General features: G+C 36.4%; 1 protein-coding gene across 5 annotated transcripts in view; it reads left to right on the top strand.

Moving 5' to 3' along the window:
- DOP1A (DOP1 leucine zipper like protein A) overlaps positions 1-24,866 on the top strand; it is a 60,203-nt gene that overhangs the window by 28,752 nt on the left and 6,585 nt on the right. For 4 of the 5 annotated variants that reach the window (XM_059842542.1, XM_059842541.1, XM_059842544.1 and 1 more), the window contains exons 13-34: positions 119-352; positions 2,776-3,400; positions 6,277-6,551; positions 7,172-7,324; positions 9,343-9,443; positions 10,726-10,985; positions 11,664-13,671; positions 13,773-13,884; positions 14,775-14,957; positions 15,244-15,369; positions 15,699-15,833; positions 16,142-16,197; positions 16,686-16,790; positions 17,488-17,554; positions 18,297-18,441; positions 18,747-18,826; positions 19,385-19,494; positions 19,655-19,804; positions 21,084-21,145; positions 21,752-21,904; positions 23,124-23,260; positions 24,561-24,616. In XM_059842542.1, coding sequence (XP_059698525.1) covers positions 119-352; positions 2,776-3,400; positions 6,277-6,551; positions 7,172-7,324; positions 9,343-9,443; positions 10,726-10,985; positions 11,664-13,671; positions 13,773-13,884; positions 14,775-14,957; positions 15,244-15,369; positions 15,699-15,833; positions 16,142-16,197; positions 16,686-16,790; positions 17,488-17,554; positions 18,297-18,441; positions 18,747-18,826; positions 19,385-19,494; positions 19,655-19,804; positions 21,084-21,145; positions 21,752-21,904; positions 23,124-23,260; positions 24,561-24,616 — 5,333 coding nt within the window. Of the gene's footprint in view, positions 1-118; positions 353-2,775; positions 3,401-6,276; positions 6,552-7,171; positions 7,325-9,342; positions 9,444-10,725; positions 10,986-11,663; positions 13,672-13,772; positions 13,885-14,774; positions 14,958-15,243; positions 15,370-15,698; positions 15,834-16,141; positions 16,198-16,685; positions 16,791-17,487; positions 17,555-18,296; positions 18,442-18,746; positions 18,827-19,384; positions 19,495-19,654; positions 19,805-21,083; positions 21,146-21,751; positions 21,905-23,123; positions 23,261-24,560; positions 24,617-24,866 lie in introns of those variants that run through there. The other variant, XR_009485880.1, reaches the window with a different exon arrangement.

Below are 24,866 nucleotides of genomic sequence, written 5' to 3'. Positions count from 1 at the left end.
GTCTAGAACAGAATTAAACAAATTATAGGTAGTTCTGTTATAGAAAATAAATTTCAGGATGGAATTTGGTGTGACAATTAACAAGTTTTTATTATTACTTTACTACTCCTATTACTAGGAGACTTACATTGAAATACAGACTGAACACTTGCCTCAGCTGTTGCTCAGGATGATTTCTGCACTGACAAGCCATCTTCATACTTTGCACTTGTCTGAGCTTACTGATTCTCTCAGACTCTGCTCAAAGATCCTTAGTAAGGTTCAGCCTCCATTACTCTCTGCTGGTACAGATGGTATCCTGCAGCTTCCTACTGGACAGAGCAGCTCCATCAAAGAATGGGAAAATAAAAAGGTAACTGATTAGGTTTTGCATCATCTTGCAAAATTACTTCTTATGTGGAAAAAAGAAATGGGTTTTGTACAGCCTGTGTTGAACACCCTACAAGTCTTTGATTAGATTTAGATATTGCAATATATGTGAAACTTGGGCAATCAAAATAACTCATAATTGTGGTAAAATTTCTTGATTCTTAGGGGTTTTTTACCCAGATATAATATTATACATGTATAAATCACTTCAGAATCAGGGTTTGTAAAGCACCTCAAGAGTATCATGAGGTAAAATAACTGGACTGAAAAGAATTCACAGTTTTGGTTACGTATCAGGCATATGTAAATTCTCCTCTCTCCCAATTTATGTGCATTGGTTTAATACCCATCACATATTTTACTGTCACTGTTAAGTTCTTTGAATAATTTATTAAAGAAATAAAATAAATCAGCCAGCAGCTTATTTCTCTTTTAACTTGGTCCACTTTGTTCTACGCAGCCATGGCTCTCTGAGGTATGTTAAGTGACATGCCCTGAAATCCTTGTTTTCCAGCTGAAAAACTTAAGGAACATCATAGCATAAATTGGGTTGGAAGTGACAGTTGCAGGGCACTGCTAAAAGCAGGGCTGATTTCAAAGTTAGATTTTATTTTAAAGCTAGGTCATGTCACTCAGGATCATATTTGCCTTAATTTTGAATATTTCCAAGGATGAAGTTACTGTGGCTTCTCTGTACAGCTTGTTTTTTTTGCACTGTTATTTAGTCAAAATTTCCATTGTTGCTGCCTATATTGGTTGCCTTGTGTTCTTTCACTGTGGATTTCTGAGCATATCTCCATCTTTTCAGCTACCTAGTGGGAACTCACAGAGAGCAATTTGAGCCATCTTCACCCCCTTCACAATTTTTAGCATTCTTTTAAACTAAGTAAATCCAACTCTCTGAGCATTCCTTCTACGTCAGGGGCACCTGTGGTGACTTTGCATTGGGCATACTCAGTACATCAGAGTTTCTTTTGTACTAATGAGTGCAAAATTGGATACAAAATTCTGGTTGTGGACCTAAAACTGCTTAGAGGGGACTAATTACTTCCCTTGATTTGGTGACAGTACTATTGCTGATACGGTCCTAGATGTGGCTGGTCTGCTTCACCAAAGGAGTCCACTGCTGGCTCACATTCCTGTTGTCAATTAGGACTCCAGCATCCTTTATTCAAGATCCTAAACTTATTCTCTCTAGCTAATTGATACCTGGCTTGTTTTGTTCTTTTGAGGTTTTTTTTTTTTTCCGGTTGCCTTTTTTTTTTTTTCTTTCTTTTAATAAAGCCTGTTTTAATTGAATGATGTTGCCCTTTGAACATTCCGTGGTCTTCTGCTTCCAATTACAGCTGTCTCATATGTGGCCATGGTTTCTCTAAAGAGATAGTGAAATGATTTGCCATGCTTCTAATCACTTTTAGATTGGATTTTGTAAAATCGGGTCATCATTTATGTCTCTTCAGGCTTTCTAGTGTGAAACAATATATACTTTATACCTTTCACTGTTTTCTGTGGCAATATCTCAAACTTCCATTCTTGTTTCCTCTCTGGTAAAGCAAGACATTATACACTAAATAATAATGTCACTGGTTTTATTTATTCATTAAAAAGTTTTTCACATAGGGCTCAAGTTCTGTATTTAACACAGGTAGTGATTAGAGTCAAGACAACTTCTGGGCCTGTTAGGTCTCAGGCAACTTCTGCCATCGCTGGTAAAATGCAAGATTGGAAGTAACTGGGCACCTGCATTTAGGGCCTCTGACTGATGATTTCTATTTCAGTTGTTTCCCTACCTCACATTCTCACCAGGAAACAAACATTATACTACCATTTACTGTGACTGTAGAGGGCTAGAGCAATGCAAAAAAGCCACTGTGGGTGCTTTCTGAGTAAAAGCCATTCATCTATTTATGCATATTCTGAATTATACGGAATTAAGACATATAAGTCATGAAGCACTGTTGTCGTTGCAGCAACCTCTCATTCTCATTTTGAGGAGATGATTTATTTTCTTTGTAGTTGCAAATAATTTGTAGTTTTTAATGAAAAATTTATATATTTTTGTAATTATAACTTTATATTTGATGGTTTATGATGCTGTATAAATTAATAATACCTATGCCTATGTATTTCAGCATTCTTTCATAATAGAGTAGACATAGTTATGAAGAAAATGTTAAAACCAATAATATTTAAATATTTTTCTTGATAAACACTTTTCTTTTAATGTTAGTTTAGTCTGGGAGGCTTACAGAAACACCAAATGTCATTTTGCATGAAATGTAAAATGAATACATTTAAAACTCTGGAATAAAATTGTTGTTTTCAAATGAAGGCACTAATAAATATTGTTTTGTTGAGACCTAAATAACCTATTTTGAACAGTCATTAAACTTTTATATTGCTCAGGTGCCATCAGTGTCACTTGAAAATCCTAATGATGTGTTTGAAGATGGTGAAAATCCTCCAAGCAGTCGATCATCAGAAAGTGGATTCACCGAGTTCGTACAATACCAGGCAGATACAACTGATGACATTGACAGAGCCCTGAATGAAGGTCACGGTGCACCTGGCATCCCTATTGTTGGTAGCACATCCTCAGAGACTGAGACAGCATCAACAGTGGGTTCTGAGGAGACCATTGTACAGCCTCCTTCCATAATGACACAAGGGACAGCAACTCGTAGTGGGAAAACAGTCCAAAAGACTGCAATGCAGTGCTGTTTGGAATACGTCCAACAGTTTTTAACCAGATTTATCAACCTGTATATCATTCAGAATAATTCCTCCTCTCAGCCCTTAGGGGCAGAGCTTCCGGTAGATCCCACTGGAGCGCAAGGACAGAGCACGAAATGGGACAGAGAGTCACAAGATGATGCGAAGGTGAAGAAAACAACCAAGAAGAAAACACCGAAAGAATACCTTCCTGCCTTTATTGCTGCTTGTCAGCTCTACCTTGAATGTTCGAGCTTTCCCGTTTACATTGCTGAAGGAAACCGCACTTCAGAGTTACATCCTGGGAAGCCTGAAGTCGGTAAGCTGCACTCTCATTTGTTCTTTGTTTTTTAAAATAATCATTTTTATATTTCTGCCAAAAAATTTAATGTAATAGTGTTGTGTTTTGTGTGTGTTATTGTTTGCTGTTCCTCTCAGAAATCTAAGTTTTCATCTGTGTCAACTAGTTTATGTTTGGAAACTAAATTATTTGCTCATAGATTTTTAAGAATATTGCTGGCATGGAATTTGACAGTAATTAATATTGGGGTGAAAAATATAAATTATGCAAACTGAAGCCTGAGAGTATAATCTATATTGTTGAGTCTTCCTCTTTACTGTATGGACCCACAATGTTTTCTTTGTCATATTGCAATAGCCATAGCTCACCTCAAATATGTTTTTAGCTTCCTTTTATCATCTTTGGATTGATGTGCACATTGTTCACTTTGGCAATACGTGAAAATTGTAAGCTACTGACCAATAAAAATCATACCAGCTAAAAAATCTAATTAATTCTACTTTGCTCCTATGAAAGGCATAGTTCTTGCAAAAAATTCTTCTATAATTGCATTAAGAAACAAAATAAAAGTGGTGTGTTTGGTGAGGTATGGATGTGTTCACAGATACATGAAAGTATTCAGATACAGACGTGATTAAAACACTGACAGTTATAGATTACTGTAAATTGTAATTTAGGATGAGCAATCCTTTTTACAGTTTGTAAAGTCTTCAATTTACAGTTCCAATTTTGGATCCACTTCTCATCTGCAGTGTGAGAGTTGCTTCTTAGAATGTTTTCATGGTGGGTATGCTTGGAACATGCAAGAAATAGTAACACTAATTTTGGCTACTGTCACAGTCATCTCTGGTTTTGTTTTCTTCTAGGAAACTTCCTAGCTACAGGTTTTTGTTCTTATTTACAATTTTCAAATCAAGGCTAAGTGGTGAGCAGTGTTTGGAGATGAGTGGTTTTTTTTGGTTTTGGAAGCAAGCACGCTAATTTAACATGACTGCTTCTGTTTCTGTGGTCTTTAAGATGTGTTGTTTATGTCTTCATTATAGCCAGGAGCAGAGCATATATTTGACTTTGTTACATCCAGACATACAAAATATTTTTCAGTGGAAGGCAGTTTGGTTATAGCTGTTTATTAGTTATGACTATGACAACGCCAAAGATCTGCTACCTTTTATAAAATATCTACCTCAGAATATTTGTGTTTTTATAGCATGACCCTGAAAATGCTAGATGTTTATTTATTTATTTATTTCAAACAGCTTACAAATGAGTGTTGTGTCCAAAGACTAAAATCTCAGCTGTTTGCTTATTACTTTTTGGTGCACATAACACTTGCTTATTACTGCCTTGTGCACTGTAGAGCTTGAGTAGCGTGTGCCTCGTATGAGGGCAGCGCTTCTAGGAATCCCTTTCACTTTTGGTAAATGTCTTGGATTTGTGTTTCTTGTTCATCATCTGAACATTCCTATTTGTGAGTTATCATTTGCAGTCTACTAAACAGTGTCACTTTGAGGAATAAGCATCAATTGTAGGTGGGTAAAACCAACAGGAAGGATTTTGTTTCAAATGTAAACATCTGTTGTATAGAATGTCAGAGCAGATGGGAATAGTTCTAGGCCTACTTCCTATAACAGAGAATTGCACTGGAACAGAGAATGGAAGAAGGTCATTTCCATAATTCTCACACTACCCTATCTATTAATATGAGGCTTTTGTACTGCAGAAGAGGCTGTGTTTGTTGAAGGGTTCCTAAATTTGGAATGTGCTTTTGAAAGGTTGCATTAATGATATGACCCAACAGCTCTTAATCACTGGTCAGTCTGTTTATTTGAAGGAGACAAGTTAATCTGATATTTAACATAATTGTCCTTTAATTCTGCTGTATGCCTAATATTTCAGCTATCTTTAATTGAAGGAATTAAAGAGGGAACTGAGTGAAGCTGAAAACAATTGTTATGTCTGTACTCTCTAGAATACAATATGGAATTGTTAGGTATATTTATACTCCAGTGGAGCTGTGGATATAGATTAGAAATTGCATCATTCTTCTCTTGATTCTAAAAAGGTGCTGTATTTGTGCCTATTAAATAACACTTCTTCACTTATGTCTGGTTCTAGATGTATTTGCCTTTTTAGGAACATTATCAGTACAGTCCTTTAAAGTTTTAGGAGAAGTTAGTTTGGAATCTCTAAAATAAAAGGATGCAATATTCACTTGGAGAGTTGACTGTGAATTTCGGAGAAAGACACTTCCAGTATCAACCCAGAGTATTCCTCGATGAAGTGAGAGGACAGTAAAAAGAGGAAAGCAACCGCCTACAGTGAAAACAAAGTATGATCTAATGGATCATAGTTCTGCACCAAACCATTAATTTTCACAGAGACTTCTATCTTTAAAATGTTGCCAGGCAAATCTATTTTTGTCAATTTAAAATTAGTTTGCATGAATATAATATAATATATTATCCTAGGCTCTATAAAATATATTACAGAATTATTCCAGACTATTATCTGGGGTGTTAAGAGGGTTTACCTTTGCAGGTTCCTGATTGCTGGTGAAGATGAAAAGTGAATGAAAGGATGTGTTAACTACTAAAAGTACAATTTTTTCTGATGCAGGAAATCATCTGAATGCATTTCCATAAAATCTTTCTCTTCCTTGTTAAAATTTTTCTATTCATTTTGATTACTAAATGTTTGAAGTGATACAGTATTGCATTCTTAATTGGATTATTTTTAAGATACATCAGGAAGTATCTTCCTCTTGCATACGTTTTCCTAAATGGGCAGATTGAAATATGAAGGGATAATTGCACATATAATTATGGAATACAAGAGGAAAATTCCATAATATTTAGATATTTAAATAAATGTATAATCTGTAATTTTTATTTCAGATTGTGAACAAGTACAGCCTCCGCTGTGGCTACAGACTTTAATGAATGCTTGCAAGCAGGCAAGCAATTTCAGTGTTCAGGGTGTTACTATTTCCCTTGTGATGGACTTGGTTGGATTGACTCAATCTGTTGCTGTTGTCACTGGAGAAAATCTGAACAGTGTGGAAACTGCTCAGCCTCTTAGTCCTAACCAGGGAAGAGTGGCTGTTGTCATCAGACCTCCTCTTACTCAAGGCAATCTGAGATATATGGCTGAAAAGACAGACTTCTTCAAGGTTAGATTCTATATCTCATTGCTGTTTTCTTAAGGCTTTTTCTGTCTGGTGAAGAATAAGTCTTGGCCCCTTTTACCATTCTTGATATGCTAAACCAAACTTTCTTGCTGAATATTTTCATAACATTTGTAACCTGTGTTTGAATACTCAGTAAGTTTGAAATATGCAGTAAGTTTTCTTCATTTGTGTGAAATTCCTTGTTTAATTGAATATTTTAAAGATATGAAAAAAATCTAATTGAATAGCAGCATTAATCAGCAAAGGTGTGAAACTGACATGTGCATGATGTAGGACTATGGTAAACAATTTTTGCATTTGTGTCATTTATGTAAGAAATCTTTTGCAAAAAATAATCATCAGCAGGGTAAATTATGTAGTTAGTTATATTTCAATGAAAATTCATTTCTTTTCTGATTCCTTAACAGGAATTTTTTAATGTAGTAAGTTATTGAAGTGTTTTGGACAGTTCCTTCTGTTCGTACCAAAGGAACCATTTTACAGATTGCCTCTTGGTCAATGGGTGTCATCAGATGTGATGTCTCCCATTGTTGCATAGAGCAAAACAAGGCATGATAGTCATTCACTTGTGTCTCTTGCAACTTTTCTTTTCATGTACAAAGCATATAGCTTTAACTCTTTGGGACCAGCTGGGTGATGGCACTCCTCAGCATCATCAGAAGAGTGTGGAGCTCTTTTACCAGCTGCACAACCTCGTCCCATCTTCCAGCATTTGTGAAGATGTTATTAGTCAGCAGCTGACTCACAGAGACAAGGCAAGTTGCTCATGTATTTACCTAAAGATGAGTAAAGTATATACAGTAATATATTGAGATAAAAGACCCCTCAGAGGAGGGTATGAATAACTTCAATATTGAAAGAAATATTGCCTTACATTGTTTCAAATGTTATTTTAGGTCTGTGATGAGTCTCTAGTTTAATGCTAGACAACAGAGGTTTTTCACCATTCAGCAAGAGACTTTCTCTCTTATCAAAGTCATGTGATGCTTCCCAATACTTAGAGCATGTGCTTAGTTTTTGCTGTTGTTAGTAGGAGTTCTTGTCATGACAGGTACTTTACTTCTTTTTTTTTTCCTCACCTAGAAATTTGTTTCACATAGAGGCTGTCAATTTGACATTCAACTTGAGACCTTTGTAGCACTTTAAATTTTAGGTATATGAGCTATTTTCACAGCTCCAACAGTAGGAATAGTGGGGAATTACTTGCTTACACATACTGGCAACTCATGGTTGTGTGACTTCAGGAGTGCTTACCTTTTTGCCATTCTACCAGAGTCACCAGGTCAACAAGAGTGAATGTGAGCTAGTCTGTCAATCACTGCAGTTCACAGCTTGCCATATTGTTGAAATTGATCACTATTTTTAGTGTCACTTAGGCTGATCTGTAATTTGCTGTGACTGTGGATGTAGAACTTGCTCCTTTCTGCCTACCTTCCTGAGAAAACAGTAATTTCTTACATCTTCACAGCATGGATTGCAAGGGCTTACATATAGTCATCTCTATGTGTTTGGGAATTGGTATTTTCACTCTATTCAATAATCGTCACAAAATAATATTATTTTGTGTAACTGTATGCATTTTACAGCAGTCTTGTGGATTATTTTCCTGTGAGAAACATATTTTTCTAAATACAAGTGATGTTTGCTTTACTTTCTAGAATGCTGCTGTCTCTTTTGGTTTTTGTTTTTAGTGTGGAGAGGTTGTTCTATTTTTAGTTTGCTAACATGAACTATTTGTCTTTTCGTAATTTTCATAGCTTTTACCTAAAGTTTCCATTATTGTGGCAGATATTGCATAGATAAGAAGCTGTTGCAAAGCTTCTTTAATTGTATGGTGTAAACGAAGTCTGGAAGTATGCCAGATTGTTAGTTTTTTTTAACAGTTTTCAGTTTTGTTTAACTTTGGTTAAAGGTAAATATACCTACAGTTCATGTCCTATAACCATATATTCTAACAACAAACAAGTGAAAATCTTTGTTCTCTTGTCTTTGTTTATCATCTAGTAATTTAGTTTAAGCCCTTATAGAACTTGAAGTAATTTTGATTATTTATTTGGTGTAATTGTCCTGATTGCTGTGCTTCGTTCACTCTTACTAATGCTTACTAGCTTCCATGTCTTTTGGGTGAAGCTGCTTTTATACATGTGTTCAAGTCATATAATGACATTTACTGTTGTTTACAGCCTTGCTGGAATAACTCTTTGCCTGGATCAGCCTCAGTAAACAGAGAAACAGGACAATTGTTGCTTTACACCATTTTTACCATTAAACATCCAGAGCTGGACTTCAGTGATCTTTGTGGATCCCTCCCAATTCAGGATATTCTATGATATTCTGCATATTATTACTATGACTGTGATAGTCATTATGAATCCTTTGGGCAGTAAGCATGTCCTATTTGTCCAATCTGTTCCAGAGTTAAATTTCACATGTTAGTGAAGAGCTCAATCTACATATCTAGCTAGAAAATTATTCTGTTTCTTTCTAGTATGGCAGTAATGGAATCAAATAAGTTGACTAGAAAGAGACAGGCTAAACTTTAAAACAAGCCAAGATCAAGATAGGAGGGAATTCTTTCATGGTACTAAATTGCTCACAGGCATCTACTGTTAGCTACTGCTGCTTTTAAGATGAAAATAGTACTATAACACATAATCAAAGAAGTAAATTTCATTATATCTTATATCGTTTAGGATGCTGTATGACTTTCTTTTTCCAGTTCTTATCAGAAGTTTTACATTCTGACAGATCTAACTTATGGTTTGGTCCACAGAAAGTAAGAATGGAAGCTCATGCCAAGTTTGCAGTGCTGTGGCATCTCACACGAGATCTTCATATGAACAAATCTTCTTCCTTTGGCCGCACCTTTGACAGGTTGGTGGTTGCAAGTCTGATTCAATTGAAATAATTTTACTCCAAAATCTTTGACGGTATTATACAGGCAGCATAGGGCATTGAGAAATTGAAGAACTACAGTGTAGCTGTGAGAGGAGGGAAGAAGGTCAATAAATGAATTTGTGGATAAGAATTTGTGTTAGACAAAATTGTTTTCACAGTTATGATTATGTAAGCTGTAAATTTTTCCTGGTAGCTATAAAGAGTGTGGAGAAGGAATGGTGACAGTATTAATTGATCATCGCTGTAGTTAAAATCACTGTGGTGTATATTGAGCTTAATAGCTGAGTTCATGCTGTCTTTTGATAAATACAGAAGCAGGAGAGAGAAATCTACCCAGAACTGAATTACATTTTGTAGAAAGTAACAGTAAAACTAAAAAACGTAAAAACCAAATAGCAAGCAAGTGCTAAAATATGAGTTCTTTTGTTTAATCTGTGTTTTGTGTAAGAGGTCATTTATGGCAAGCAGCAGAAGATTTCTGTTTTGTGTTCTGGTATTGGACTATCTTCTTAGAAAAGACTGAAGATCTGGACTCTGAACTACTCATGTTTTCCTCAGCAAGCACATATGTTGTGGAAAAGTGTTTATTTAGATTTTGTATTGCATACTTACCTGTAAGGTGTAGAGTAAAAAGGTTATTTCTTTATCTTATGCTGTCACGCATTGCATAAATGGTGTTAAATTCTGTGCGTACAGCTAAAAGCTTATGAACATGTACTACTGGGGAAGGTGAAACAGTAGATAAAATTCAGAGTGCAATATATATATTGTTTTTCCAAAAGTCTGAAAAGGATTCTCAAAGCTAAAACTGTTAACAGAAAATAATGGTTGTAGAAACTGCTGAATTGTCAAGTATATTTCTCCTCTCTGTTCTTGAAGACAAGACCTTTTAAAGTTTTATTTTCCATATATCCTTGTGAAGTGGCTTTTAAAATGGTATATTTTTTACTGACATACCACTTACAAGGCAACAAAGTCTTGTTATGCTAATAGCTGTACAAATACTTGATCTTACTGCTATTACAGCAACTGTTATAACTGACTTTGTTACTAGCTCTTCCTACACACTCCTTCATTAGACTAGACTAAAATATAAAGAGCAGGTTCAAAGTTTTGATTCCAAAGAAAATACTGCTTTGTGTGGAGAAGAGACTGGAGCATGTACCAACATTAAATTTGTCATATATCAGATTAAAATGGGATTACTCTTGTGAGTAGTGTACTGTATCCACTAGATTGTATCTTCTTTCCATTCTAGGTCTTTGTTTATCATGCTGGATAGCCTCAATAGCTTGGATGGTTCTACTTGGTCAGTGGGACAAGCCTGGTTAAATCAAGTGCTTCAAAGACATGATATTGCAAGGGTTCTTGAACCTTTGCTGCTACTGCTTCTCCATCCAAAAACTCAGCGAGTTTCTGTTCAGCGAGTACAGGCTGAATGTTACTGGACTAAATCTCCCAATCACCCTGAAGAAGAAAATGAAAAGCAGTTCATGCAGAAGTTCAGCTGTGCTGATGGTAGGTACACAAGAAGACTGTAGGAAGTTCCCTAATTTCTTTGCTTGCTGTTTAAATGCAATGTTAAAATCATGGTAGAAATTTTTGAGGGTAACTGAAAAAAGTGTTGGAATAACTACAGTTTATATTAGCATTTGTGTGGTATTTTCCTAATTCAAGTTTGTGTGCCCCAAGTATTGTTTAAAGTTGTATTTTTTTAATATTAAAATTATATGCAAGTATTTCAATGCAGAGCATTTTGTTACATCTTACTGAGTCTTGGCAGAACATAAGAATATAGCTTGAAGCTTAACCAAGAAATTAAACATTTTTATGAATGATGTGGGGCTGGCTGAAAACATACCAATAAGTTTTGAAGGTCTTTGCATGTATTGCATAATTTTAATTTAGAATTTACTAATTCTGTTTCTTGTGAAAACAAAAGCAGATAAGACTGCATGTTTCACAGAGAGTTATGCTGTTTTGTTGAGGTGTACTGCTAAGACAATTTTGCTTTGTTTTTGTGAATTTGTCGTTTGCTTATTAACATATTTTTTCTTCTGTGAAATAAAAAGACACTATTTACCATGCCTTCATGATTTGAAGTCTCAATAACAGTTTAAATACTAAATTTTAATTCTGAATTCTTTTTCTGAATAACAAAATCTTATATGTATACATTTTTTTGTATTCTTCAAGCATTCTCCCACATGCCTGTAAGCCAAGGACAACTTATTATACCTAAAGAAGGCAATGAGAAGCAACTTGGTGTGGATGAAATGGAGAACTTCAGCCTGACCGTCAATCCTCTGAGTGACAGGCTTTCCTTGTTAAGTACCAGCAGTGAGACCATACCAATGGTTGTGTCTGATTTTGACCTTCCTGATCATCAGGCTGAAATACTGCAGAGTTCTGACTCTGGCTGTTCTCAGTCATCTACTGGAGACAACATCAGTTATGAAGTGGAAACAGAAAGCCTGAGTGCTCAAGATAGCTCTCAGACTCTGAAAGAAGACTCACCTGACGAAATTGTGCAACAAGTGGTTACAGATCTTATATGCAGAGTTGTAAGTGGTCTTGGAGAAGAAGTTGAACCAGTTAAAGACAGTCTGCACTCTGAGGATGCTTCATGTAAATTCAGCTCATTGGATAGCTCTGTAGAGGTTACAAAAAGTGATGATCAAAATATTCAAAGTAGCCAAAGTAGTTTACTTAGTAATGACAGCTCACAGTTACTATCAGCCTCAACTGAGACTGGACTTGAGAGCTTAGGAGACGAAATGTCAAGAAATAACTCTTCACCTTGTATTGCAGAAAGCCAGCAATCCTTCTCTGATCTTACTCTTTCTTCCACTGAATCAAAGTCTAGAAAACATAGCCACAGTAGTATTCAGTTCAGCTTTAAAGGAAAGCAACCAGAAAAAATGTCAGAAAAAGAAACAATTGTTAAAGAGGCTGGTAAGCAACCAGGTGCAAAACCTAAGGTAAAAATAGCCAAAAAGAAAGATGAAGAGAAGAAGAAAGCACAAACAGAAAAGCTTAAACAAACAAATGTCTTCTTTAGTGACGGTCTTGATTTAGAAAATTGGTACAGTTGTGGAGAAGGAGAGATTTCAGAAATAGAAAGTGATGTTGGATCCCCAGGAATGCGAAAATCTCCTAACTTCAATATCCATCCACTGTATCAACATGTGCTGCTTTATCTCCAGTTGTATGACTCTTCAAGGACATTGTATGCTTTTTCTGCAATTAAGGCAATTCTGAAAACAAATCCTTCAGCTTTTGTAAGTGCCATCTCCACTACCAGTGTCAACAATGCCTACACTCCTCAGCTTTCATTGCTTCAAAATCTTCTAGCCAGGCATCGAATATCTGTTATGGGCAAGGATTTCTATAGTCACATCCCAGTTGATTCTAACCATAACTTTCGGAGCTCTATGTACATAGAGATTCTCATCTCCTTGTGTCTATACTACATGCGGAGCCATTATCCAACTCACGTTAAAGTAACCTCACAAGACCTCATAGGAAACCGCAACATGCAAATGATGAGTATAGAAATTCTGACGCTCCTCTTTGCTGAATTGGCAAAAGTGATAGAAAGCTCTGCCAAGGGCTTTCCTAGTTTTATTTCAGACATGTTGTCCAAGTGCAAGGTTCAGAAAGTGATCCTGCATTGTCTGCTGTCTTCTATCTTCAGTGCCCAGAAATGGCACAGTGAAAAGACAGCTGGAAAAAATATAGTGGCTGTAGAAGAAGGCTTCTCTGAAGACAGCCTTATAAATTTTTCTGAGGATGAGTTTGACAATGGTAGTACACTGCAGTCACAACTTTTGAAAGTACTTCAGCGGCTGATTGTGCTGGAACACAGAGTCATGACTGTGCCTGAGGAAAATGAAACAGTGTTTGACTTTGTCATAACAGACCTGGAGCACATTGGTCCCCAGCAGCCAATGACTTCTCTGCAGTATTTACATTCCCAGCCAATAACCTGCCAGGGCATGTTTCTGTGTGCAGTGATACGAGCTTTGCACCAGCACTGTGCCTGTAAAATGCATCCCCAGTGGATTGGCCTTATCACTTCTACGTTGCCTTACATGGGAAAAGTTCTTCAAAGGGTGGTTGTTTCAGTGACTCTTCAGCTCTGCAGGAACTTGGATAATTTAATTCAGCAGTATAAATATGAAACTGGATTATCTGATAATAGGTATGTATGTGTAGAGGTATAATCTTTTTAACTGAATTTGATTGCTTTGAATTACTTTACTATGAGACTAACTCATTTTAAAAAAATTACTCTTCTTTTAGGCCTCTCTGGATGGCATCAGTCACTCCCCCAGATATGGTTCTCACTTTATTAGAAGGGATCACAACAATAATTCATTACTGCCTCCTGGATCCATCTACGCAGTATCATCAGGTAAACTTATCTGGGTGTCTTAGACATTCCTATGCAATACATGTCAAATCAAGGACTTTGATTATATTAGCAGTTATGAACATCTGGGTGACAAAAATAACAAATATATTGTCTTAGCTATAAATATGGAGGTTTATTGATGATACAAATAGAAAAACAGGTTTCTTTGGAGGATACTTTTAAGAGAATACTCTTGTATTTGTTAGCATCTTTTGGTTGCTTTCTGTTACCCTGAAATAATGAAAGTTGAATTCCTCAACTGTAAGACCTTTAAAATTCCACTTTTTAGAGCTGCCTTTGTTCATCTTGCAATATGTCTAAACATTATGCTTCTGCTCCTTCTGTATATTCACAATTTTTCTTTTTAGTCAAGCGGTATTTTTAGATCTGATATTCTGAGCATAGTGTCTGTGAAGAATTTGGTCCAGATTCCATGAGAAGCTTTTGCCCTTTTTCTCAGTAATCTTGGTTTTGTGCTTTTCCCCCATTCTTACACCCCTTTGCTTTCCGTTCATTTAAAAGTGACTGAAAAGTGGGTTTTGTTTATGTAAATAAATAATTTTGCCTAGAGTATTAGCTAGACTTAAAATTCTGAGATAATTGTTTTTCAATTATTAGGTATAATAAAAGGTATAGGTAGAGGATACAAAATTGATCGCTGTAGACATGAGGCCTCCCATGTTCAGAGTACATTTGATATTGCACAACTCAATCAAAAGTTTCTCTATTATTTTGAAAGTCTCAAAGCTGTACATATTTTAAGAATGAATGAAAAAATTATGAAAAACAGTTAAGGTTGAAAGCTCCCATGTTAGGTAAGTCAAAATTTTCTCTATTTTAAGTATGCTGTTTATGTAGTTATTGAATACTCTTCTCTTCTCTCCCACTAGCTTTTGGTTAATGTAGATCAGAAGCATTTGATTGAAGCACGCAATGGGATCCTCTCTATCTTGCATATGATCATGTCTTCTGTGACTTTACTGTGGAGCATCCTGCACCTTGCAGATTCTTCAGAGAAAACTACTGCTGCTGCTGCTGCATCCATCACCACTATTAATCTTGGGTCAACTAAGGTCAGAACATCAGGGAAATGTCATTTAAGTTGTTTGTTAATATCTTCATCAAAATAATTTCAATCCTCCTCTCTTAAATCTAAATTGGATTTTTATGCTTTTGTCCTCATCTATTCACTCCCCACAAAAAACAGGCTTTTATAGATGAGTATTGAATATGCTTTTAAGCTAAAATTTATCAGTTCAATGCAACATGTCACCTCTTCGCTTTCTGCAGAGAAAAGGTTTTGAACGTAATGCTAAGGTGTTTATCTAAAAGGATATGTGTTCTGCTTTCATATTTCAGAATTTGAGGCAACAGATTCTGGAACTTTTGGGTCCAATTTCAATGAATCATGGTGTTCACTTCATGGCTGCTATTGCATTTGTGTGGAATGAGAGGAGGCAAAACAAAAATACTTCAAGGACAAAGGTACATTTATATCAATGTGGTCACTTCAAATAGTGCTAATACTTATAAATGATTTAGTGTTAGGAAGAAGAAAATTCAGACATTCCAGTGAAAAAAGACATTGAAGTATGGACAGTATTTGCATCTCTAATTAGCAACTGTACTGTCAGGGAGGTACCACTTCAGAATGGCATAATCTTCCTGAATTCTTCAGGGGAAGAGTAGGTGATACCAGGTCTCTAGATGAACTGTTAAGTGATAAAATTTCAATCCCATGAGGACAGCTGCCTTAGTTTTGGCATAGCCATTGTCTGTGTGGTTAATCTGTGACATACATCTGGTTCTTTTAGGTTATTCCTACAGCATGTGAAGAACAACTTCTGCTGGTTGAGCTGGTTCGGTCTATCAGTGTTATGAGAACAGAGACTGTCATACAGACAGTGAAAGAAGTTCTGAAGCAGCCTCCAGCCATAGCAAAGGACAAGGTATGGAAACTCTACAGGTCCTCTTGATTTATATGATGTCCTCTTGAAGCAGCCTAGAACACTGATGATACGGTACTTCACTGACAAAGCTGAGCAGCACAATGTGAACATTTTCACTATATCTAAGAGATAAATGAAGAGAAGCATAACTTTACAGAGGGATGTCTGAAAGGACATTTTTAATATTCTGTTAAATTAAGCTATATGTTTAGGTATTGCAGTAACATTACAGCATTGTCAGTTTTACCCTGGTGAGGGGAAAAAAAAGCCACTTCTTTCTGACAACACAGTTTTCATATCTTTTCCAGAAGCATCTTTCTCTGGAAGTCTGCATGTTGCAGTTTTTCTATGCTTATACTCAAAGGTGAGAAAACAAACTCAATTTTGTTTCTGTCATAGGGAAGCAGATAATCAATCTGAGTATTCTACATCTTTTTGTCATAGGATGATGAATAGTCTGTGTAATATAAGTAGTGAAGAAAGAATGGGTTTAATCTGTAGGTTTGTTAAAAAACGGTAGTTTATTTTGTGAGTTCCATAGTACTGCATCACCTATCTTCCCCCACCTAAAAATCCTGCAGGTGATTTGCCCAAAGAAAGCTGATCTTAATTGTGCTGTTACTCATTCATGCCACTCCAACTTTGCAATGAAAAGCATATCTTTTGAGAATGCTCTTCTTCTACCTTCATCTGTTTCTTAATTACGTGATGTAGTAGCCTAGTATTACATGAACCTGTAAGGGTGTTGATTTGAAATATCTGGCAGGAGAGTTTTGACTTAAAAAGAAATTAGGAGAATACCTGAGGGAGATTATGTTCTCATGATTGACATTGCTTCTCTCTCTCCCTTAGGATTCCAGTTACCAGCTTAGTGGACAGCTGGGCAGCACTACTGCTTCTGTTAAAGGATTCCATACAGGTTGGTCTTCCAGCCCCAGGACAGTTTCTCATACTTGGGTAAGTGCTCCTGATGTTTGCAATTTTCAAATATGCTCAAATGTAGGTGAGGGAAATTATTCTGAAGTGTTAGTGTTTCTAAATCTGTCTCATACTTTTGACTCATAGAGTTATTGCCTGAGTTCTGTGGCTCTTATCAAATTAGTTTCTTCTCTGAGGAATGGCTACATACATTAAATTTTATAGTAGGATATAAGCCATGACCTCACCCTAATGATTATTTCAATGATTCAGGCTCTTTAAGCAACAGATATAAGTTTCTGATTTTTCCTAATAAATAACAACAATTACTATTTCTCAGGCATTTGAAGCCCCCTAGAGTGGGCTGAATTTTCACAATGGAAACTGGTTATGGATTGTTAGAAATATAACTTTGAATATGTTTTCTGTATAATGCTTCAAGGACCGTTTTCTTCAATATTTTTGAGTTTATCTTCCCTAGTAAACTGTCTTTGAAGATGTATATATACTTTTGTATATAATCAAGTAAAACATGTTCTTGGTAAACTTTTATGATAAAAATTAGCTTAAGGAACTTGAAAAGATGTTTCCTGGAATATTGCTAAGTAGCAATCCCTGCGGGTTTAGTGATTTAATATTGCACAAATATTGTCTTCAGATTTCTCCTAAATCTGAAAGCTGCTGGATAATATATTATGAGAAGAAAATCCATATTCAACATCTATATTTTTTTCAGTGTTCTTAATGAGTTCATAATGAAAAACCCAAGTCTGGAGAATAAGAAAGATCAAAGAGATCTACAGGTAAGAAATTTGTTGTATGTGTCTTTTTAAAATACTGAAAAATAAATTACAGAATCATAGAATGACCTGGGTTGGAAAGTTCCCAGCACAGGAAGGATACTGACCTCTTGGAGCAAGTCCAGAGGAGGGCCACCAAGATGATTAGAGCAGTGGAGCACCTCTCTTAAGAGAAAAGCTGAAAGAATTTGGTTTGTTCAGCCTGGAAAAGGGAAGGCTTCCAGTACCTGGAGGAAGCCACAAGAAAGATGGAGAGGGACTGTTTACGAGAGCATGCAATGACAGGACAAGGGGGAATGGCTTCAAAGTGAGATTAGATTTAGATTAGATATTAGGAAAAAAATCTGTACTGTGAAGGTGGTGAGGCTCTGGAACTGCTACCCAGAGAAGTTGCAGTTGCCCCATCACTAGAATTGTTTAAGGCCACTTGGATGAGGTTCTGAACAGCTGGTTTAGTGTAAGGTGTCCATGTCCATGGCAGTGGGGCTGGAACTAGATGCTTGAATGTACTAGAAATATTTTATATCAGTTCTGTAGTATGAAATTACTCTTTAATATCTTCTCCTTATATTTACAATTTTTTGAAAAAGCTTTCATTTTCTGTGAAGTTATTAATCACTGATAATATAGAAATTATTTGAAAGCAACGCTATGTGTGGTTATATGGATTTTCTGCATGTCAGGACAGTGAATACAGCCCTTCTGCACAAAGTTCTTAAAATGCTTGGGGTTTCTTATCTACCAGGATGTAACACACAAGATAGTGGATGCCATTGGGGCAATTGCTGGTTCTTCCTTGGAACAGACCACTTGGCTAAGACGAAACTTAGAGGTTAAGCCTTCCCCCAAGATTATGGTTGATGGAAACAACTTAGAATCAGATGTTGAAGGTAGGTTCATTTTCATCTTTACTTAAAACAAAACATTAGTTTTCATGCTAAAATTAATGAAGAGAACAGCTTTGCTATGTTTGAATGTATGTAAAATTCTTCAGTATTGGTCTAGCACTAATGTGTCTGGAAAGCTTGTGCATCTTCAAAATACATATTTTTATACACATTATACCTATAATACATATTTTTATACATGATACATCTGTATTTTTACAGCATATTTTTAAAATATGCTGTATAGTAAATAATGGCTTGAGAAAACTAACTTTGGACATGTTTTTATTATTATTATCTTCATTTAGATATGCTGTCTCCGGCAATGGAAACTTCAAATATAACTCCATCTGTTTATAGTGTCCATGCGTTGACCTTACTTTCTGAGGTAAATATTTTCTTGGAGATAATGGATAGTGTCTTATAATAAACTTCTGTATTGTTAAAAGCTTTGCACTAGAAGCCTGGAGAAGGAGATTTAATGGGAACCACTAATGGGAATGGATTCTGGGTCATGTCAAGTAAAAGTTTGTCCCTAACCCATTGAGATGGATATGAGGTGTAAAGGTATAAAGCATGGCCTTTCAGATGTGTAGCATAGCAAACTTTTTTGATTTTAAGCTTTGTGTTTTTATCTTTGTGTTACATCTTATTTACTGCTGATAATTGCAGTCAGTCTTTGAATTTTTCTTTGTAGTTTATTCTCTAGAGTGCTTTAACCAGGAGTTTGTGCTTCTGTGCTTTTACCTTAATGTGTTATAAAAATGATGGAATCTTTATACTTTGGATTTTGCGTGATACCTGAAATGTGATCACTTCTATCAGAAACTTGAATGTTCAGTAAAGAACATTACACACACAAAAAAAAAAAAAAAAAAAAGCTGTATGGTAGGTAAAAAGCAATTTAAGAATATGTCATATAACATATCTTCCTCTCATTTTATAGGTTTTGGCTCATCTCCTGGACATGGTTTTCTACAGTGATGAAAAAGAGAGAGTTATTCCTTTGCTTGTAAATATTATGCACTATGTTGTGCCCTACCTCCGTAATCACAGGTATCTTTAGTTTATTGGATTGATATAGATGCCTACAGCCAGTAGAAATTTGGATGGTGGCACTTAAGTTGAAACAGGCCTGATAAGGATTAGATGTCTATCAAACTTTCTATAGAGCAACAATTCAAAATTGGTTTATGTTGACTTTTTCTTTGTTTAGTGCTCACAATGCATCCAGCTATCGAGCTTGTGTCCAGTTATTAAGCAGTCTTAGTGGATATCAGTATACAAGGAGAGCATGGAAAAAGGAAGCTTTTGACCTCTTTATGGATTCCAGTTTCTTCCAGATGGATGCTTCCTGTGTTAACCAGTAAGACTTTATTCTTCTTGTTTATATCAATGGCCCTTACAAATTTTATGTATTCCATTAACATAAGGACTAAAATTTTCCAATAGATCTTTACTGAGAGAAATAGAGATTTTCTGTGGTTTAGGTTACCACATGAAAAATGAAACTGATATGAGGTATATATCTATGTGCAAATCTATTTTTAAAAATAATTGTCTTAAAATTTAAAAAAAATTGTGAGGAAAACATGGTTAACGTTTTGTAGAAACATAGAATGATTTGCATTGCAAGAGACCTTAAAGATCATCTAGTTCTAATACACCTGCCATGGGCTGGGGACACCTTCCACTAGACCAGGTTGCTCAGAGCCCCATCCAATCTGGCCTTGAACACTTCAAGGGATGGAGCATCCACAGCTTCACTAGGCAGCCTGTGCCAGGACATCACCACCCTCACAATAAATAATTCCTTCCTAGTATCTTAATCTTTTGTCTTTAAAAGTGGGATTATTTACTTTAAAAGTAATTCCCTCTTATCCTATCAATCCATGCCCTTGTAAAAAGTTGCTTTCAGCTTTCTGGAGGTTCTTTAGGTACTGGAAAGCTGTCAGAAAATCCTTTCCTCTCCCTGAACCCTTCTCTTTACCAGTATGAACAACCCCAACTCTCAGCTTGTCTTCATAGGAGAGGTGCTCCAGCCCTCTGATTATCTTTGTGGTCTTCCCATGGACCCCTTCAAAGGAGTCCACATCCTTCTTATGCTGGATGCAATACTCTAAGTGGGGTCTTACCAGAATCACCTCCCTGGATCTCTTGGCCACACTTCTGGTGCAGCCCTGGATGCAGTTGCCCTTCTGGGCTGTGAGCACACATTGGCAGATAAAATTCAGTTTTTCATCTTCATCCATTATCAGCCACAAGTCCTTCTCCTCAAAGCTGCTCTCAGTATTCATTTTGTGCCCAGCTGGTATTTGTGCATGGAATTGCTCTGCAGGACCTTGCACTTGGCCTCACCATTCTGCAGGACCTTGCACTTGGCCTCATAATTCATGAGGTTTGCATGGGCCCACTTCTTAAAACTGTCAGGGTCCCTCTGAATGGCATCCCTTATTTTCTTGGAGAAAGGGGTTCTAGAAACACAGTTTCAGACCAAGCACCATGTAAATGGTATGTTATGAAACAGAGAGCTTGGATTGGAAGCCTTAGCCTAAACTGAAAGAGCAGAAAAAATTTGCAAATGTTCCTGAAAATTCTTGCTTTTTGCTTGGTTTTCTGATTTGTGTACAATTTTCCTCTTTTAGTTGGAGAGCTATTATGGATAATTTGATGACACATGACAAAACTACATTCAGAGATTTGATGAGTAAGTATTGATACAGTAGTGACTTGTCTCCAGTATAAACATTAAATAAATGAAAAATAAGTATCTTAAAGAAAACAGTTCTTCAGCATTCCTTCCAGTTTGATTTATTCAGTGTTTTTCTTGTTTTCTTTGACTGTTTGTTTCTGGAGCTCCATAAATAACCTGAAGTGAGAGAATTTGATACCATCCTCGCACACAGTGAATTTTGCCTATATGGCAAAGCTGATTAAGCAGAGTGGGTGGGGGTGGGTTTTGGATGGTTTGGGTTTGAAGATCTGACACTAACTGGTTAAAAAAAAATTGATTCTGCACTTTATAATTTTTTGAGCATCAATACATGCAAATTTTATTTTAAAAAAATAGCTAAAGTCTTTCCTAAAGTCTTTCCCAAAAGCCCTTAATCCCAGCCTCTATTGTGTATACTTTCAGGGTTTCCTTCAACTTTTATTTTGAATTTCTGGTTACGGATTCAAATTGCAAACCATACATCATCTTAACATCTGCTTTCAAACCCCAGTATTGCAAAGAAAGGGTTATTTGTGCCTTGAAATGAAGCAGAAGGGAAATTCATCAGCTCTTGGCTGCACTTTCCCTTTTCTCTTTCAGCACGAGTGGCTGTGGCCCAGAGCAGCTCCCTCAATCTGTTTGCTAACAGAGACGCGGAGCTGGAGCAGCGCGCCATGCTCCTCAAGAGACTCGCCTTCGCCATTTTTAGCAGCGAGATAGACCAGTACCAGAAATACCTGCCAGACATACAAGGTCAGTAAATATGTATCATTCAGTGGACTTCTTCCCGTTAGCTGTGGAATGCTTGTGTGACAGAGTAACAGCAGGTGAATTTTTATCTTGCAAGATCAGTGTGTAATACTGATTCCATAGCTGAAACAAAGTTTCTGCAGCTTTTGGTTAAAATGTTTTCAGTCTCAAATGACTACAAGATATGCAGATTTTGTGGTTGCCGGTTGACTTTAATCCAGATAATTTCACTGATCTGTCATTTTATCAATATCCTTTGATACCTGCACAATATACTTTGATATGAACATCTGAAGTACAAAAACCTATCAATTAGGGAGAAATAGGAAAACTGACCTTGACATTCTGAATTCTTGACTTCTTTTGCTATTGTTTTTTCCTCAATTCAGTTTATCTGTCTTATTTATCATTGATGTTTATTTCTTACAATGACCCTTTACCTTAAGTGACTGCTTGGATCTTCTTTTTAAGGTGATGCTAATAGTTAGCAGCAGCTTTTAGATTTTTTCATGGCACCAAAGGGACGCTTTGGTCTCTTCTTTTATATGGAAAATCAGCTGCATCAACTTTTTGGTTTCATTTGTTCTGGAATCAATTTTTTTGTAAAATTATTTGGTTGGTTTGTTGGGGTTTTTTTTGTGGTTTTTTTTTTTTAATTTCCAGTCAAGTCAGTAGCTGAGACTACTATATTCATGGAATCAGGTGATTTTTACTGGTCTGAACTACAACATGCATGTGTGTTGGTTTGACTGAAAAATTTCTTTGTGTCTGCCTTTGTATCTATTGAAAGCCTAGAGGTGATCATAATTCAATAAAACTGTATCATCTCTTTGTAAATTCTCAGGTACTTTGATGGTTCAGTGTTTTAATAACAATAATACATCCAAGTTGTTCAGGCTGTTTTTGTATTGTTTGGAATCTGCTTACTTCTGTTGTAATGGGTGAAACTCTGCATAAGATAAGCAAATTTCCCAGATGCACTATTGCATTTATGTAGAGAACTTACCCAAAATAGGCAACTGCACTCTTTTGAGGTTTCTCTGTTTTGTTCCTTCTTTGCTGGAGTGGTTATTTCTTTGTGTTGACAGAATAAAACCAGTAAAGTACTGGAACAGTACCATGGCAGGTACTTGAAGTTAACATTGAGAGTAAAGGAGGGAAGGAGATAATTCTCATTGGAATTATTCTGAACTGAGGGATCCTTCTTGGCTTTTTGTTTCAGAAAGGCTGGTAGAAAGTCTCCGGTTGCCACAGGTGCCCACCCTTCATTCCCAAGTGTTCCTGTTTTTCAGAGTATTACTTTTAAGAATGTCTCCACAGCACCTTACCTCACTTTGGCCAACCATGATCACTGAACTGGTGAGTTGAAGGTGTCATTCATTATTTAGAAGACTGATGCACTCCTGAGACACAACCTCACTCCTCTTCAAGATTTTTAAGAAAATCTCTTCTAGAGATTGTACAAATAAATGTGCAATGGCCACAAATTGAAAGTTGACTTATTTTCATAGTCCTGATGTCTGTTTTTTTGTGATGAAATTGAGCATCCGTTAGCTTACACTGTTTCAGCTGTTCAGCTGTCTCCTGAATTAAATTTGCATTTGTCCTCATTCTTCCCTACTGAATCCTACTTCAATTTCTGCTTATGTATGTGTACCCTCACCACCATTCCCACTCCTGCTCTTCTTTTTCCAAATCCATTTCTACTTTCCTGGTCATTCTTCTTCCAGCAATGGGGATGAGAATCCATCTATAGGAGTTGGAATCCATGTTTTATTGGCAGTTGATGGTCATTCAGGTCACATTGTGGCTAAATTTTGTGACTAGATTTATACAAGGCTTGACTCAGATTTCTTCTTTCTCATTTTACTCTTTGTAACAAAACAGTAAAAATATCTGTTTCCAGAGTTTCTACCTGCAGAATCTCCTGTGTTGGCTGTTTGACACACTCTTTTGGGTGTCAGCTTTGGCAGTGGGGATGGAGAAGAGTGGTTGGTGCATGCTGTGATCCGTTCAGCCTGCTATTCAAGGAGTTCCCAAGGGACTGAATAACAGAGGGAACAAACCAGAATCATTGCTGTGATTAATTATTTTTTCAATCTGCAAGTGCCTAACATAGGCCTTGAATAACCACAGATCCAAGCAATAGAAGGAGGAAAGCTATATGAAATATTTTAAAGTGTGTTGTTTTAGCAATAGATGTATTTAATACTAAGCCTGTCAGTAGTATAAATACTAGAAAACCCATTCTACTCAGTGTGGTCTTCTGATGCCTGTGCCCTGGCCTTTACTCAAGTTACCAGAGTCTTGGAACTACTTTCAGTCAGCAGGACTGTGGTGCTTCTGGGAATTCACACCTGAGCCTGACCTGCTCCAATAAACAATCCTTTACTCTCATTTCGTTTAGGTCTTGCTCTCTTTCTAGGTAATGGAGGGGATTAGCCTTTGAGAGTCTTCGTGGCCGTAAAAGAGACAGTTCCTTGTGGCCTTTGTGTTATTCAGGGTATATATAAGGCATGAAAGAGCTTTAAGGTGCCAGTGTCCACTCATACAAGAAAGGAAATAAATCTCCAAACTATTTGTCTAAGGCTTATTACTCAGGCTTTCCCAAGTCACAGTCCATTGAAAATGGTATTGAAATGTAGCATTTGATCTTCAGGTGCAAGTGTTTTTACTGATGGAACAGGAGCTCACTGCTGATGAAGACATTTCCAGGTAAATGTATGAACTTCCTGCTTGTTTAACTTTATAAAAATCCCTTGGTATGCTGATAGGGAGTGGTGTTTCTTGAAAATCATTTGTCTTAGAGTTGTTGAGTTCAAATGGGAAGGACAAGTAAAGGCTAGTTCAGTCTGACTACAGCACCAGGGACAGAATGTTCAGGACAAAACAAAAGAAGTTGTGCTGTCAGATTGATCATAAATCACCAGGGGAAATTATAACATACAAGTGTCTGAGTTCTTAC

The sequence above is a fragment of the Haemorhous mexicanus genome, chromosome 3 (genome assembly GCF_027477595.1).
Source record: "Haemorhous mexicanus isolate bHaeMex1 chromosome 3, bHaeMex1.pri, whole genome shotgun sequence".
In the NCBI taxonomy this organism is placed as follows: domain Eukaryota; kingdom Metazoa; phylum Chordata; class Aves; order Passeriformes; family Fringillidae; genus Haemorhous; species Haemorhous mexicanus.
Note: the sequence above shows the minus strand (reverse complement) of the source record. Positions and strands in the feature narration are given on the sequence as shown.